General features: G+C 40.0%; 1 protein-coding gene across 3 annotated transcripts; it reads left to right on the top strand.

The window, feature by feature from the left end:
• The first annotated feature begins 1596 nt into the window (after positions 1-1596).
• On the top strand, positions 1597-8392 carry LOC100694465 (carbonyl reductase [NADPH] 1). 3 transcript variants are annotated; one of them, XM_003438352.5, is made up of 7 exons: positions 1597-1713; positions 4520-4634; positions 5290-5459; positions 6867-6974; positions 7411-7619; positions 7726-7779; positions 7877-8392. In XM_003438352.5, exons 2-7 carry the CDS (start codon positions 4522-4524, stop codon positions 8048-8050), a joined length of 828 nt encoding a protein of 275 aa, XP_003438400.1. In that variant the 5' UTR covers positions 1597-1713; positions 4520-4521; the 3' UTR covers positions 8051-8392. The 3 variants fall into 3 exon arrangements, with proteins under 3 accessions (XP_003438400.1, XP_005473785.1, XP_025753473.1); XM_005473728.4 differs by having other exon boundaries at positions 1663-1812; XM_025897688.1 differs by lacking the exon at positions 1597-1713 and having other exon boundaries at positions 4517-4650.
• The last annotated feature ends 7392 nt before the right edge of the window (positions 8393-15784 follow it).

Consider the following 15784-nt stretch of genomic DNA (forward strand, 5'->3'; position numbering starts at 1 on the left):
ACAGATGCAGTTATACGCTCCACGTTGGCCTTTGACCCTCTTGCTGAATGTGTAGCTGCAGCAGAGGATTGTGGCTCTAAATGTGCAGAAAGGCTTGCTGGTTTGCAAATTGCACAATGTGATCGGATCAATAGAACAAACTCAGGCCACTTGTTTAGACGCGCAGAGGACTTTTTGATTTGTGTGATTTGACAGTTGACTCGAGTACAGCTGCAGAAATCACTCTGCCAAGTTCACATGAGAGTAACTGGGTGTGTCTGTTTCTTTAGTTTGTATAATTCAATAGTTGGTGTTTAATCAGCAGGCTCTTGCTCACATATCTAACTAAAGAATATATATTACAGAATGGCAGCTTCAGAGGCCTCAGAGATAAAGCAGACACTGTTTTGCCTTCATCTTTATAAATGCATCAGATTAACAGAAAGATACGTTAGTTTAAAGTTCCACACCCTTCCACATAACCTGTACAACTTGCTTTTGTGCTGCATGGGACTCACCTGAAAGTATGTTTAAAAGTGAAATGATTAGAGAAATAGGTGAGGCAGCAGCAACAGGCCTAAGCATTGTGCAGCATATCAGTGATGTATGTTTTTAAGGACAATGTAGTCATTAATATGGGCTGGCTGAAAGCAGTGGAATGAAAATTTGCCGTTGTGCTGTGCCCTGACTCTTTGCACGTTAAACTCTGTGTGACCTTTTGATATGTGCAGCTGATAATGGGAACTAGACACTGAGGTGCAGATGCATGCACGCAGGTGAGGTGGAGCAGATGCTTCTTTGAAGTCATTTTCACTGAATAGAGTTTCCACTGTATGATCTGTGTGATCTGATACCCTATAAACTTTATTTTAAATTTACACACACACACACACACACACACACACACACCCTCTGACAGCATGTCTGAACAGTTGGTGACTTATCAGATTGTAGCAGCACAAAACAAAATTCGACATGACAGAGAAACAGCAGGTTTCACTGCATGTATAATGTCCTGCAATGAAAAAGTTTTGATTTATTCCCATTTTTTTTCTATCAGTGGTTCCCTTAAAACTCTGTCCCGGTTCGTACTGGTTGAAGATCACAAAACACAAACTGCTGAATCTTAAGAGAACATCATTCTGTTAATATCTGCATGAAACAGCTTTCATTCTGATTCCCATTCAGTGAAGCAGGAAGCATTCAAAACATTTAATAAACTTGCTAAATTACTGTTAATTAAAAATAATCAGAAAACACCCCCTGGCCCACCAGCAGCCTCAAAGCCACATTTCTACCCCATCTAAAGCGTCTTATTCAAAGGATTTAAAAGCAATGTCAGTTAGTTGAGTTTACACTGCTAACACGTGTCAGTGAAAGCAGAAATAACTGGAATCAGTAAAAGAACTGGTTTTGTTTACTTAACCGTCCACGCAAAACATTTCAGAATTTTTCAAATTTATTTCCAAATCAAAGAAATTAAACTAACTTTTGTTTTCTTCATAAGACCTTCACCTTTGGTGGATCGACTCAAACTCTGATTTCTTAAAATGTTTTTTTTTTTTTTTTTGAACTGATTAAACACGATCTTGCATTAAAAATGTACCTGGCTCTGGGACCTGGGTCTTCCGGGTAGGCGGGGTACTGCTGCGCAGAGCTCCCTCCTCCTTTCTCCCTCTTCCAGCGCTTCACTCCTGTGGTAATCTTCAGTCAGGACGACAGCTTCAGCCTCAGGTAAGAAACGTCTGCAGCCTGATTAATCTAACCGTGTTTTTTCCGTCAGGGCGAAGAACCTGCAGTCCCCATTTAAAGGTTTGCCGTTTTGACAATTAGGTAACAAACTTTTCCTGTTTTAATATCACTTCACGTTAGTTTATCACGTTACAAAAGTCGTTATTTTACAGAACGTGCCCGGTTAAAATCCGTTGTTATAGCAGAGTGGCTCTAATATCAGACTGTCGGGTGGTAGAATGAGAAAGGTAAGGCGGCCTGGAGCAATGAATTAAAATACATGAGAGGTCTTTTAGGTTTTAATGGCTATTTGCTTCCACTTTGTTGAAACTATCATTGTGCGTGTGCGCGCGCGCGCGCGCGTGTGTGTGGTCCATGTAGAAGCCCTCTCATGTTGTACCAAGTGTATTTACATAGTGACAAAATGCAGAAAGAAAAGAACTTTTATTTTTTGTAACGACTAAACGTTAAATCCCCAGAATGGGTTAGATAAGTCATGGATGCATGACTGTGTGTGTCCGCGTGTGTGTGCGTGTGCGTGGTAGTAGTCTATCATTGACAATAAATGCACCAGCTGGTAGTGTAATGGCATTTGTACTGCATTATGATTATGTGTTAGACTGGGGGAAGTGGGGCCTAGAACATCTGGTGTTATGCATTTCAGTCCGGGATACTCTGTCTCTCCGGATATGAGAAAGTACTAATAACAAGATGAATAATGTAAATGTTTTTAGTAACGAAAAAAAGAAAAATGGAAACTATGTCCTAAAACAGGAAAAAGTCATAACAACATGGAAAAACCCTAAAAAGAAATGCAAATGTTTTATCTACGTTTGCAGGCTTAGACAGGCTGGACTTTATCATCTAATCACATTTTATTCTTCTAAACTTTAGAACTTTAAAGAAAATATGTATAAATGTATATATGTGTGTGTGATGGAGCTGACAGTCTGACTGTCACCATCAGAGGAGGTAAAGTCCAGTAAACTCCTTCACTAATCGTCTATTTGATGGTGATGAGGATGTTAATTTGCCAGCCGCTGGGATGGATGCTTTGCCTGAGTTTTGATGTGTGTGAGCCCCTGAACGCTATTTGCACATTAATTATTGTTTCAACACTCACCTGGGAGTGGGACTGTGAACCAGTGATACAGATAGTGGGGCAGAAGAGTTACTACCTGTCAGGCAGACAGAGAGAGACAGGAACAGGAAGGTGTGTCTATGAGGACAAGTACATTAAACAAAAGTATGAAGAATATGGATATTATATGACAAATCTCTGGCTGGTCCATTTTCCTCTGAATATCACATAGTTCAAAGGTTTTATTGGAGCTGTATTGATTTGTACTTTTCATTTCCCATCCAGAACTGTTCAGTGTACACATGTACACAATCCTTTGTGTTATGTTTTAGTACTGAAGAAATAAAAGTCAAGTCAAGTCAAGTCAAGTTGGCTTTATTGTCACTTCAACCATATACAGTTTGTACACAGTGAAGCGAAACAACGTTCCTCCAGGGCCAAGGTGCTACATGCAACATAAATTTACAACATAAATTAACAGAAAAACACTAAACTAGCTAACTAGAGACAGGACAGACTGACCTAACATAAATTACAACATAAATTAACAAAAACTAACTATCTAACTAAAACTAACTATCTAACTAAAACTAACTATCTAACTAGGTAGGTAGTGCAAAGGAAACAGTAAACATAAAAATATTGTGCAAAAAGAGCATTTACAGGTTGATGTGTAAGTCCAGTCTCACTGCTTTGAGGTAGTTGAGTTGAGCTGAGTGATAGTGTGTGTGTGTGTGTGTGTGTGTGTGTGTGTGTGAATCCTTGACCCACCAAACACTTGTGTCCAGGCCTCTGTGTGGCTGTGAGGGTCTGAAGTGGCCCAGATGTGTTTGGAGCTTTCATACTACAATTATGTCCATAGTTTGGCCTTCTAGTGATGTTTTTATGAGTTAGCCAGTTTTATATAACTAAATCCTGCAGGTCATCTCTGAAAGCTAAAGTCAAACACTTTAAGTACTAACAGCCTGAGTGTGGTTGCTTAAAAAGCTGTCAGAGTGATATTTGTGGGGGCGATCGTGGCTCAAGAGTTGGGAGTTCGCCTTGTAATCGGAAGGTTGCCGGTTCGAGCCCCAGCTTGGGCAGTCTCGGTCGTTGTGTCCTTGGGCAAGACACTTCACCCGTTGCCTACTGGTGGCGGTCAGAGGGCCCGGTGGCGCCAGTGTTCGGCAGCCTCGCCTCTGTCAGTGCGCCCCAGGGTGGCTGTGGCTACTATGTAGCTTGCCATCGCCAGTGTGTGAATGTGTGTGTGAATGGGTGGATGTCTGGATATGTAAAGCGCTTTGGGGTCCTTAGGGACTAGTAAAAGCGCTATATAAATACAGGCCATTTACCATTTACCATTTATGCAGGGTTATTGCAATTTATTTAGCTAGAAGTTTGTGTCACACCTGAAGGTCTTAACAGTCGTTCCAGTGCTGAGCGTGTGACTCTTTAAATCATTGCTTTAGTTTGAAACTGTTGCTGTCGGGCTGGTTCTACAGCTATAAACCACACGTATATGTATTATTAAACTGGAATAAAAATGTGTTTCTATAAGCAGCCCAGCAAATCCTTTAAGAGTACTTTTACTGCATTAGCTCTACCTAGTGTTAGCGGAGGTGACTCAGCAGTTATTTGGAAGGAGTGGACGTCCCTGGCCTTTCATAGAGTTTATTTGTCTGCTATTGATGAGTTTAATACTTTGTGTGTTTAAGCTGCTACTTCACGTGTTGCTCTCTTTGTGAACAGACATGTCGACCAGGGTTGCTGTGGTAACAGGTAGCAACAAGGGCATCGGTCTGGCCATCGTCCGAGTGCTCTGCAAGCAGTTTGAAGGAGACGTTTACCTCACTGCCAGAGATGTGTAAGCACCACAGCTGGTAACACCTGAACCAGACTCATGTTTGCACCTGATTTTACTTCAAAATCATTTCTCTGTTTTACTTTATTGTTTTAAGAATGCTATTTTTGGTTTATTTCCATGCATTTGATGTTTGCATTTAACCTTTTCAAGCACTTAAAAATCCTAAAAAAGGCAATGAAAAAACCTCCACCCCTTGAAAACATAAAGTTACATCAGTATTAATTTAAATCTGCAGAAAACAAGGTTGCTTTTGAATTAAAAAAGATCAGAACTTTTTTTCTGTAACAAAATATTTATCTCTAAATTACAAAACAATTGTAGGTATTAAGATGAAAAGATTAAAAGTGCTGAATCACAGTGACTCCTTCTGTTTAACAGGTTTTAATTCAGTGCAGATTGGCGACATCTGCTGGTCACGTTGTGGTATTTATTTTGATGTATATGAGTTTAGATTTTTTTTTAAGCTCGTTTGTAAATTAATTGCATCTAGCAACAGATTTGATTACATATTGCAGTTATTTTAAGCCAGTAAGAAGAGCGATGAGCACACACAGATGTTGTTGTCCACACTAGGAAGCTGAGTGAGAAACAATAAACCAAGTTGTCACCAGCATCGTTTTCCGAGGCAGACGGTAACGCTTTGTGTGTGTTGCAGTGGACGTGGTGAGGACGCAGTGAAGGCTCTGTCCTCTGAGGGGCTGAAGGCCATGTTTCACCAGCTGGACATCAACGACTTGAACAGCATTAAAACTGCTGCTGCTTATTTTAAAGGGAAGTACGGCGGAGTGGACATTCTCATCAATAATGCTGGGATAGCATTCAAAGGTAGAATTAGATATATACATTGATCTTAACTGTATTGTGCACTACAGCCTTATGCACAGAAAGTTAAATTACAACTTCTAGTACTACTGACACCACCACTATTTCTTTTTATCCCAAATGAAACATAAAGCTGCAACTTGCTGCGACCGATCTAGAATAAGAAAATAGGTTGTTTATGTGAGGAGGTTGTTGGCCTCTTGCACAACCATTAGTTTAGCTCCTTGCCTTTGACTAAACTGGCATGTTATGTAGAGCCGAGGCCCTGGGGGTCTCCAAGCATGCAACCCTGTTCACCGTCGAAGCCAGGATGTTAATAGTGCTGTGGCTTCTGTTTAGACACACTGGAAAAATACTGCTAAGATTGATGCTGCTGGAGCATCAATCTTTATCTAGAATTTAAAACATGAGCTGTTTTTTTACACTTGAGCAGGTCATGATTATCCAAAGTTGTCCTTTTGTCCGTTTTTGCATGGATCGTAATCAAAGCGGGCAGAGGAGGCAGCACGGTCACTCGGCGGCTGTGAAGTCAAATGGACACACACAAACTTTTTACTGGAGACCTGAAAAGTTCAAACGATTTAATGTTCAATTGATTCTTTGTCAATATTTGAAAAATATTAAACTATCCATAAATAAGAACCATTTGTCCTGTTGTGGTACATTTCCTTTCCCCCACGTTTAGACCTTTTCGTTGCATAAATGATTATAAAGCCCTCTGGCTGTGATTGTAGCTCACCACACTCACCGTGTTTGGAGCAAAGGGTGGCGTTTTAAGTTAGCAGCTAAAGTTAGCAAGCTTAGTTAGCAGGCTGCAACAGTAGACTGTATGAGTCCGAACGAAAAGGCACCAACACCACAAACACATTCAAGAGGCCCACTTCAGGGACTCCAGTTAGCTGAGGTGAAGCCAAGCCGAAGCTGAAGCTCTGTCAATGAAAGTAGCCACGCCACATATTCCCCCAGCTGGGATGAAGGGAAAGTAGGTTGGGCATTTTAACGTGGGAGTCTGTGGGGACTGACTTGCTTTTAGAAGCAGCCACCAGCGGCCATCAGAGGAGATGCAGGTTTTTACACCTCCGCACTAGCTTCAGTTTTTAGCCCTCGGGGCTGCAGCTTCATTGTCACATGCACTTCCATCATGCATGTCCTTAAAAGTTCAGGGTTGCTGTGTATGTGTGAATGCAGCTATACAATAATATAAGAAATGCTGTGGTACATATGTAAGTGAATTAATGTGTTGTAGTCATCCTGAAACCCATCAGATATTCACCCGTAGAAGAAGAAGAAGAACTAAACATTCTGAAAATTGTCCTGTAGCTCTGAATAAAAAGAGGATTTTTAATCAAATAAATTATTAAGGATGTTGTGAATAAGGAGGTGACAACATGTGAACTTTCTTTTCTTCAGTGGCAGACACAACTCCATTTGGTGTCCAGGCCGAGGTGACCCTCAAGACAAACTTCTTTGCCACCAGAGACATGTTGACTCACTTCCTGCCGATCGTTAAAGCTGGAGGTACGAACACGAGGCAGGATCCAATCTGCCGGTTGTGCATGTCGCTGCTGTTTGAATAAACAGCCTTTATTGTTGGGATTTACAAGTGCTTGTTCTGGTCAGCGTTTCAATTTGAAGAGAAGTTTGGCCTTGATTCAGACTATTAATGACTGTGGATGTTCTAAAATGTTCTCTGTAAAAAGTGTGATCTTATCACAGCTGTTGGCACATCTTAAACATTTTATCTGTAATTGGAAAGCGATATCAAATTACTATTTATCTTTTTTGCCCTCAGGATGTGTGATCACAGTTTGCTGAAAACAAAGCATGACAACAATTAGACATAAAGGCACACTACAGCCAACTCACATGTAATTTTTCCTGGAAGATGATGAGTTTGCTTGACGTGCTGTGAGATGCACATGAAGAGGTTTGGCACCCTGTGTGTGTGTTTCAGGTCGTGTGGTGAACGTTTCCAGCTTTGTCAGTGCACTTGCGTTGAAGAAGTGCAGCTCGGAGCTCCAGCAGCGTTTCCGCAGCGAGGACCTCACAGAGGAGGAGCTGGTGGCGCTGATGGAGCGATTTGTCAGCGAAGCCAAGAAAGGCGAACACAAAGAAGGCGGCTGGCCCGATTCGGCGTATGGAACATCTAAAGTCGGGGTGACGGTACGACTGACGTGAAAATGAAGTTTATATCAACATGTAAAGAACCTGCTCTAAATCTTAACTGACGTACTTCTTTGATTATGATTATGAATGTGTGTGTTTTCAGGCCCTGTCCATGGTTCTTGCTCGTCAAGTGTCCAAGCAGAGACCAAATGATGGGGTAACTATTTTAAAAGCTTTAACATTGCCAACAATATTATCTCCTAGTTTCTGCTTTGTTTCCTTTTTATTTTGTGTGTTTTTTATTCTTTTAACAGATCTTGGTGAACGCCTGCTGTCCAGGATGGGTGCGCACCGACATGGCTGGCGATAAAGCCCCGAAGTCACCAGAGGAGGGTGCTATCACTCCAGTGTACCTGGCCCTGCTGCCGCCCGGAGCCACAGAGCCTCACGGAAAATTTGTGTCTGACAAGCAAGTTCAGCCGTGGTGATGGGTGTGTGATTGTCAGCGTTTCCACCCAAACGACATGTCAAAGATCCATATGTAGAATAGATGAACCTGAATAACCCAGACACATTAGTACAGCAACCTGAAGGTGCCCGTTTTTCAAAACAATGCATTTTAACATTTTGTGTGCACGTGTGTATCTGCTGGATTATAGCATATACAGTAATTAAACTTGTGTTTGTGTAAGTCCTGGCCAATGTTTTTGATACATCACTTTGCCTGTGGCACTATGAATGTTTGATCATTTTTTACATGGAGGAAAGTAAATGTGCTTTATGTGTTTGAAATATGAATCTCCTGAAGAACAAATAAACAGTTTTCTGCAGCACAGGGCTCGTGCTTGTGCATTAACTGTTATGAGCAGAATAGAAACATTAAATTTGTTACAATGATATAGAAGAAATGCACATAAAACCAAAGACTTGTCTTCAGTTAAAAATAATGACATTTATTGTTGGCTGAGGATGAAAATAATTTTGTTATTCAGGTACGTTTGTGCCATTAAAAAGACTAAAACCTTAAGCAAACTTGCTGGTGGAGAGAAAAGGAAGTGATGAAGCCAGTTTTTTCCTGCTCTTCCATCAACTCTTGAACCAGAAAGCCAACCATACGAGCAGCATGCAGATACAGATTATGATGTAAATATCATGTTTCTGTGCGTCAGACTGGCAGCCCGTCCTGGATGTACCCTGCCGCTCACACGATGACAGCTGGGATAGGCTCCAGCCTCCCGGCGACCCTGAATTGAATAAGCGGAAGAAAATGGATGGATATAATATTGGAGATTATATAATGAACTTGGAACAGAGCGCTCTGGCTCTTGCTGCAGTGGCATTCTGGGATATGACAATCAGATAATCAGCGAAAAGTAAACACAAAGCACTTTCCACAACCTCATCTCCAGCTAAAGTTATCAGCCTCTGATAAGGATAATGACTTTTATTTTTGGTCACTGGAAATGACAACTAAAAACAACAACTGCCAATAAAAGCAAATAATTCACAGCAAAATGTCATAAGTTGGCTGCGTGAGCTGATTATTATGGACCAAAATGCTGATTAGTGGTAAACACTGGAACAAACAGGTGTTATGGATTTAAAGGGAAACTCGAATCAGGAAGTTACAGAGCTCGGGGTTCACATAGTTATGAGGACGATCCACCAATCAACAGGGGTAAACAGAGACAATATGTGCACTCACAGGTGGGCCCACAGCTGGAGAGAGCAGACAAAATGAGACAGGGTGAGTAAATTTAACAATAAACTAAAAACAAAAAATATTTTTCATCTTTTCCCAGGATCTGCAGCTATGGGAAATAAATTTCTCATAAATAATACATTTAAGTCATGGCCCTTTTATACTCTTTGTTTTCAGCTCTGCAAGTTATTTCCCCCATTTCTGATATTCCATTTGAAGGGTTCTTTCCACTTTCCAGTTCCTGATTATTAGCTTCAGTTCTGGTGTTTAAGCATTTGAAAGGCACTGGTCTGTTTCATGCTTTAAGTCACCAAATTGCTTGTTGCCTCCTGTAACTCAGACACTAAAAATGTAGTTTGTCTTTGTGTCACCGTACCTCTATATTCATTTCTGCGTCAACATTTAGAAAACATAAAATTTTAAGTGTAAAATCATTGTCTTAAAATTTTAACAACATGGTCATTTGAACAGTTTTGTGCAAAAGTCTTGATCCACCATCTATTTCTTTATATTTTGTTTGAAAACAGCAGCACTGTCTTGTAATTAAAAAAAAAAAAACAAAAAACTGATCTAAAACAAAAAAAAGCATCTAACTGGTGATGACCTGGTGTTGTGTTTACACAGAAAAGACCACTTTGTAAAGAAGCAATTTTGCTTTTGCAGTTTGCCACAAAACACATCACATGTTCCTATTTTTTAGCTACATTTACAAACAATGGCAACCATAACACAGTTTCACAGACACAGAAATAAAATTGTATTTTTTTTCTGCACCAGCAAGGTGATTCCCAACATGGTATTAACTGAAAACTGAAAAAATCTCAGCACAGTGTATGTCCTTGTCCACCATTGCAGGACTAAAGAAGATGAACAATATCTACAAGTCATGTCCTTAAGAAATAAGAAAACATCCAGCAAAGACCTGACACGGGACCTGAGAGATGCAGCTGCCCCATCAGTTGATCCACCCACTCTTTACTGAATAATCATCAGAAAAGAATTCAGTAGGATGGCTGGCCATTCTTAAGGAATGGAAACAGAAAAGAAACTCTGGAGGTGCCAAATTACACAAGAGCAGAACGGCAAACAAGGGAAAATGGATCTTATGTGGAGTAATAAATCCAATTGTAGAATTTTGGGTTTAAATAATCATCAATATGCATCATCCAACAGTATTTCCATCTCTTTTTGCACATTGTGTAGGGGCGTGGTCTGCGGTGCCGCTGCAGGGGAGGCGGACGCACCTGAGCGGCATGCACATTCACACCTCGCCGGTCGGGTTAAGGTCTGTACTGGGTCCTGCTGTAGTTGTTGGTGTGTGTGTGTGTGTGTGTGTGTGTGTGTGTGGGCGGCGGGGGTGGGGCGCGCAAAGCTGCAGCCAGTGTGTGAAAACGGCAACCGTAATAATAAAGAATGCTGGACGTGTCCTGTCGTGGGTCTGTTACACGCATTTCAGTAAATCACTGCGCCCATTTTCCATTTTCCTTGGAAAAACTATAAAGAAATGTGGGTTGGCTCAAGAGTTTGGCGCCTTAGTCTAATGTGTGGTTTAACGACTTCTGGTAGGAAAAAGGGGGTGTGGTCTGAATTTGCTGCCAAAAGTCCGAGAGCAAAATAAAAGTGCAGCTTCATGGAGATGTCACGACACCTGCTGGCGATACTGCACATTTATTATTACCAACACTTTTATATTCAAAACGATGAGTATTAACTGTGATGCTAAATGTGAACAAGAGCAAATCAGATGGGCTCAGTTTCCAAAGCAACAACACAGATATACTGCGCAGTAAAGGTCAAGTCAAATGTAGCCTTGTAATTCTAATTCATGAGTACATTTATGTTAGGAGACATAACAACATGCACACAAAGGCAACAATAAATGACTCCCTGAAGCAACATTCACAGAGCTGACATGTTTATTGGGGCTGATGTAGCTGCGCAGCTGGAAAAGCAAAGCACACAGAAAGCCGAGCCTGAGGTCTTCTTCTCCCTTCACGTTATATTCAGTCTGTGAAACAAGCTTCACAGTAATGCTGATGTTCTCTTTTAGCATGTCTTAGTGCATGTAAAGTAACCGCCTCACCGCAGATATTATTAAATATAACGCCACTTTTCAAAGGACTGCAAAGTGATGCCAAGTGTATCATTTTTAATGCATGACTTTTTAGTTTTTAAGACCTCTAAATCATCACCATGTCCCCCCCAATAAATAAATAAATAAATAAATTGCATAATACATTCTTAAGCAGTAAATTACACAAATATATATATCTATATGTTGCAAAAATCAATCAATATCTTTTTAAACCAGAAATTACCCAAATGCACAAGTTATTTTATTTTAATTTATTTTATTGTTTTTTAATAGTTTTCATTGCTGGATACAGTAGGTGTTTCAAAATGCTGTTTATCTTACATAAAAATATACATTACATTTCATGTTTCCATGCACTATATCCTCCATAAGTGGCCAAAGTTTAAGATTTCTTTAGCCTGAAAACATTTCATCCTGTCTTAAAATAACAGATAGATGTAATATCTACTGTGTATTGTGTATGCAAACCGCCCCCCGCCCCACTAATTCCCTTAAGTAATGCAAAAAAGGACCTTGGTGTCCTTTACAGCTATGATCTTGCTTCCATTAATAATTTATGTGCCAGCTCAAAATTTCAGGAGGAAGAAAAACAAAAGATCACTCAGTACCAGCCCTGGTTCGTTGTCTGAGCTGTATTTTGTCACTACAATAGCTCTCTACAATAGGTGTTGAATATATACAATATTTACCTTTGGATTTTGGTATCTTTCACCACTCCTGGAATGAAATCTGACTGCTCAGAGTGTTTGTTTATACCAAATGCAAAGAACGTCAGAGAAGGAAATCTCATTCAGGTGGTTTCATATTGTTTGTGTGGAGATAAGAAGAGATTTCATACAAAATAATTCCTGTGGAAATCCAGATTTTTCTGCTTTATCGCATCCTTTTCTGCCTGGTTTAAGTCTCTGAGTCAATATCGCAGTAGACTGTGTAGTGTTGATGTAATCTCTGTGTGTATCTGTGTGTGTGTGTCTGTGTGTGTAAAACTGTGGGAGTTGTAGTCCTGTCAGACAAGAGAAAAGCCCCGATTACTTTGTAGATAAAACCTAATCCAGGGAGCGAGAACGATAGAGAGATGGCCAAAGACAGGGGAGAGAAATAATCCTCTAATCCCTGCTGCCTGCCAATGGAAGCCCATCACACGCTCACTTTGATAATCATAATGATCGTCATTGGTCGTAAGTGCTGCACAAGCGTTATAATTTCTTTATTGATCCTGCTGCCGGGAATTCCCTCAAAGCCGAAACACAATTCGTAGACTCGAGAGCTTGAAGAGAAGGCAACCGGGTTTCTTTTTGGTTTGTGAAGATGTTTCCTCTCATCCAGAAAGCTTCTTCAGTTCGAAAACAACCCACAGAGAGTCCCGGGTTTTTAACCCCTCGAGGTGGTATTCCTGATTGTCATTGACCCAGTATTGATCACGTGAGTGTCAAACCAGTGTAAGATACTGCCATCATCGTGTGAACTACTGAGGAAGGGTGTGAGTGGGCGTTTAAATGCCCGGGAAGGGAACTCAAGACTGCATTGTAGATGGCTGATAACTGATGTCGTAAACCTCAATCTCTTTTCAACGTTGGTCATTCCCAGTGGATTCCCAGCTGGTGGCTCTCCTGTGTTGTGGGCTGATTGGTTTTTCCTGGGTAAAAGCTCCAAGCACTCATCACTGCACGTAACATACATGTTGGTCTTTAGCTTGTGTTTGGGTGTTTTGTCCTTGGGATGAACCAGTTTTTGCCCGAGGTGCACTGGGACGTTAGGTTTCTGAGTCTGGCATGTAGGAGATTTTGTTTCCCCCGGCTGCTGTCTAAGGTTCTTTCCTGTACATCTTCACCAATTTAATGAAAGCCCAGTTAGGATAACCACATGTTTAAGGTACTTTCTTAATTTCTGTCCCATTCTTGTCAGATAGAGGATTCTAGCTGCCCAACAGTCCTGGTTCTTTTTTGTTGTATTTTTCTTTTCATGATGTGTCAAATAGTTTTCAGTGGTCAAAGGTCTGGAGTACAGGCAGGCCGGTTTAGAGCCATGCTGTTATAATAGCTGCTGCCTGCAGTTTAGCATTGTCCTGCTGAAATATTCAAGGTCTTCCCTGAAAAAGATCCGAATAGGAGCATATTTTGAAACTATACTTGATGGCACTGATGATGCCTTTCCAGATGTGCAAGCTGTCAATGCCACTGGCATTAATGCACCTCTGTCCCATCAGAAATGCAGACTTTTGAACAGAAGGAGGACACAGACTCATGTTTTCCCAAAAGAATTTCAACGTTTGATTCGTTTTACCTCAGAACTATTTTCTGCTTTGTCTCGGGCCATTTTCAGCCTTTTCCCTCGCACACGGAGAGTCCCTTACATTCTCTGAACCTTTTGATGATGTTAGGTACTATACATGATAAGATATTCAAGTCTTTGCAATTTTACATGGAGAAACAAAATTCTGATATTGTTCCACAATTTGTAGACATAGTTTTTGCAGATAAATGAATCTGTGAGATGTTTTTTGATTTTATAACCAATCACAGTACTGATCTGTTGCCAGTTAACCAAATTAATTGTAAAATGCTCCTCCGGCTGTTTCTTTTTAGTACTGCTTACTTTTCCAGCCTTTCGTTGCCCCTGTTCAAGCGTTTTTGAGACATGTTGCTGACTTCAAATTCAGAATGAGCTAATACTTTTCATGAAATAGTAAAATGTCTCAGTTTAAACATTTTACATGTTTTTTGTGAATTAAACAAAACAGCTTTATGGGATTCGCTAATCATTTGATTATATTTTTGTTTACAAAGTTGGAGCACACAGTGGTCCAACTTTTTTGAAACTGGGGTTGTAAATCCAAAAAAAGAGAAACGTGCACAGAAATGTGAATGAGGCACAGCTGAATATAATCAGGGTGATGACGGGGAAGAAATAAAAATCCAAGCAGGAACAAGAAACTTTCAAACTAAAACAGAGAAATGAAAACTTTGAATGTGAAGGCTGAAGACTCAGAAGTGATTATAAAAAGGTCATAATATTGCAAAACTAAAATGAGTCACAAAAATGATAATAAAACCAACACAGGCACCCAAAGTAAAACACAAGAATCCAGAACTCAAAACTGAAGAATCAAAGAATGCAGAAACACAAACTGAAATATATTTATAGATGCAAACTAAAAAAAATGACCAATCCCAGGGGATCATGACAACCGTATTTAAAAACAAGCAAACAAAACCCCCAAACAACAACAACAACAACCATATTTAGCATTATTTTGTTTTTTACTTGACAGATTGGGGTAAATTCATTCAGATTGTATTGCACTCCCTCTGTCACAGCTTTGATTTGAACTCCCATATTCTTCCCATGTTTCATGTTTCTGTGCAGCAGTGCTCTCCAGGAGATCAGACAGAATGAGGAAGAAACTCACCTTTATAAATTGAGAAAAAGTCAAAAAGTTTCAGTTGTGTGCAAAAGCAAAAGAGAGGCAAACTTAAAAAATGGCACCATGGAGACCAAGATAACAGCAGCCCGACGTTCTCCTTGGAGCAACACATTACAGTGGGGTTCAAAGGTTTGACACCAAATCAAAAATCTGTCATGAACCTGGAAATAAGCCATAAAATATGCACAATGAACAGGAACTATTTTAAGTTTCTGCACATATACCTCGATCAGGAATCAGATTTAAGCCAGTTTGGTTCCTTTGTGTGAGACATTTTTTTTGATCCTTCAACTGAAGCAGCATTCAGATGACAGCCAGGCTGACGCAATCACCTCATCAGGGTTGTACTTGTACAAATAAAGTTGCACACATTGTTTTAAATACGGCTGTGCCTCAAATTTCCAGCAGACCCTTACTAAGTACACCTGCGGATCAGAAAGTAGTAAAAGCATCAGAAGACAAACTCTGAGGAAACTTTTTTAGATCCAAATCATCGTTCGAGTGAAGCTGGATAAGAAGTGTTGACTCTCACGTTTAATTTATAGCATAGAGCACATTTAAACATCAGAAGATGACCAAAAGCATTTTAGAGAAGCAAATCTCCCCAAAACACGAAAAGCTGGTGTGTTTTGTTGAATATATATAAATATTTAGATTATTTAGTGGTTATTAAAATGTGTCTAGAATTCACAAATTTATGATGATTCATCTTATAAAGCATGACACACTGCTCTTATAAGCTGCCAGTATTGTATTTATATTGGTATTGGCATCAGCAATATTAGCCCTGTATTTACGTGATATTGGATCGATACCAACATTTGCAGTATTGCACAGAACGAATAGAAAATCTAAATAAAGAAGATAAAAATAGCTGTAAACAAAACACAGTCAGGCAGAGTGAAGGAGACCACCATCCACAGCTGGAACCTTAACCAGTTATATGATTAATTTGTGAAATAGTTAATCTACTAAATATAAATCAATTAAGAAAACATGAA

Source organism: Oreochromis niloticus, linkage group LG13 (genome assembly GCF_001858045.2).
Source record: "Oreochromis niloticus isolate F11D_XX linkage group LG13, O_niloticus_UMD_NMBU, whole genome shotgun sequence".
NCBI classification, from domain to species: Eukaryota; Metazoa; Chordata; class Actinopteri; order Cichliformes; family Cichlidae; genus Oreochromis; species Oreochromis niloticus.

Excerpts from the sequence above, each read along its gene's own strand:
- LOC100694465 (XM_003438352.5), top strand. The coding sequence starts at position 4,522 with ATGTCGACCAGGGTTGCTGTGGTAACAGGTAGCAACAAGGGCATCGGT. Across the intron at positions 4,635-5,289 it reads TACCTCACTGCCAGAGATGT|TGGACGTGGTGAGGACGCAG; the intron begins GTAAGCACCACA and ends TGTGTGTTGCAG. Across the intron at positions 7,620-7,725 it reads CATCTAAAGTCGGGGTGACG|GCCCTGTCCATGGTTCTTGC; the intron begins GTACGACTGACG and ends GTGTGTTTTCAG.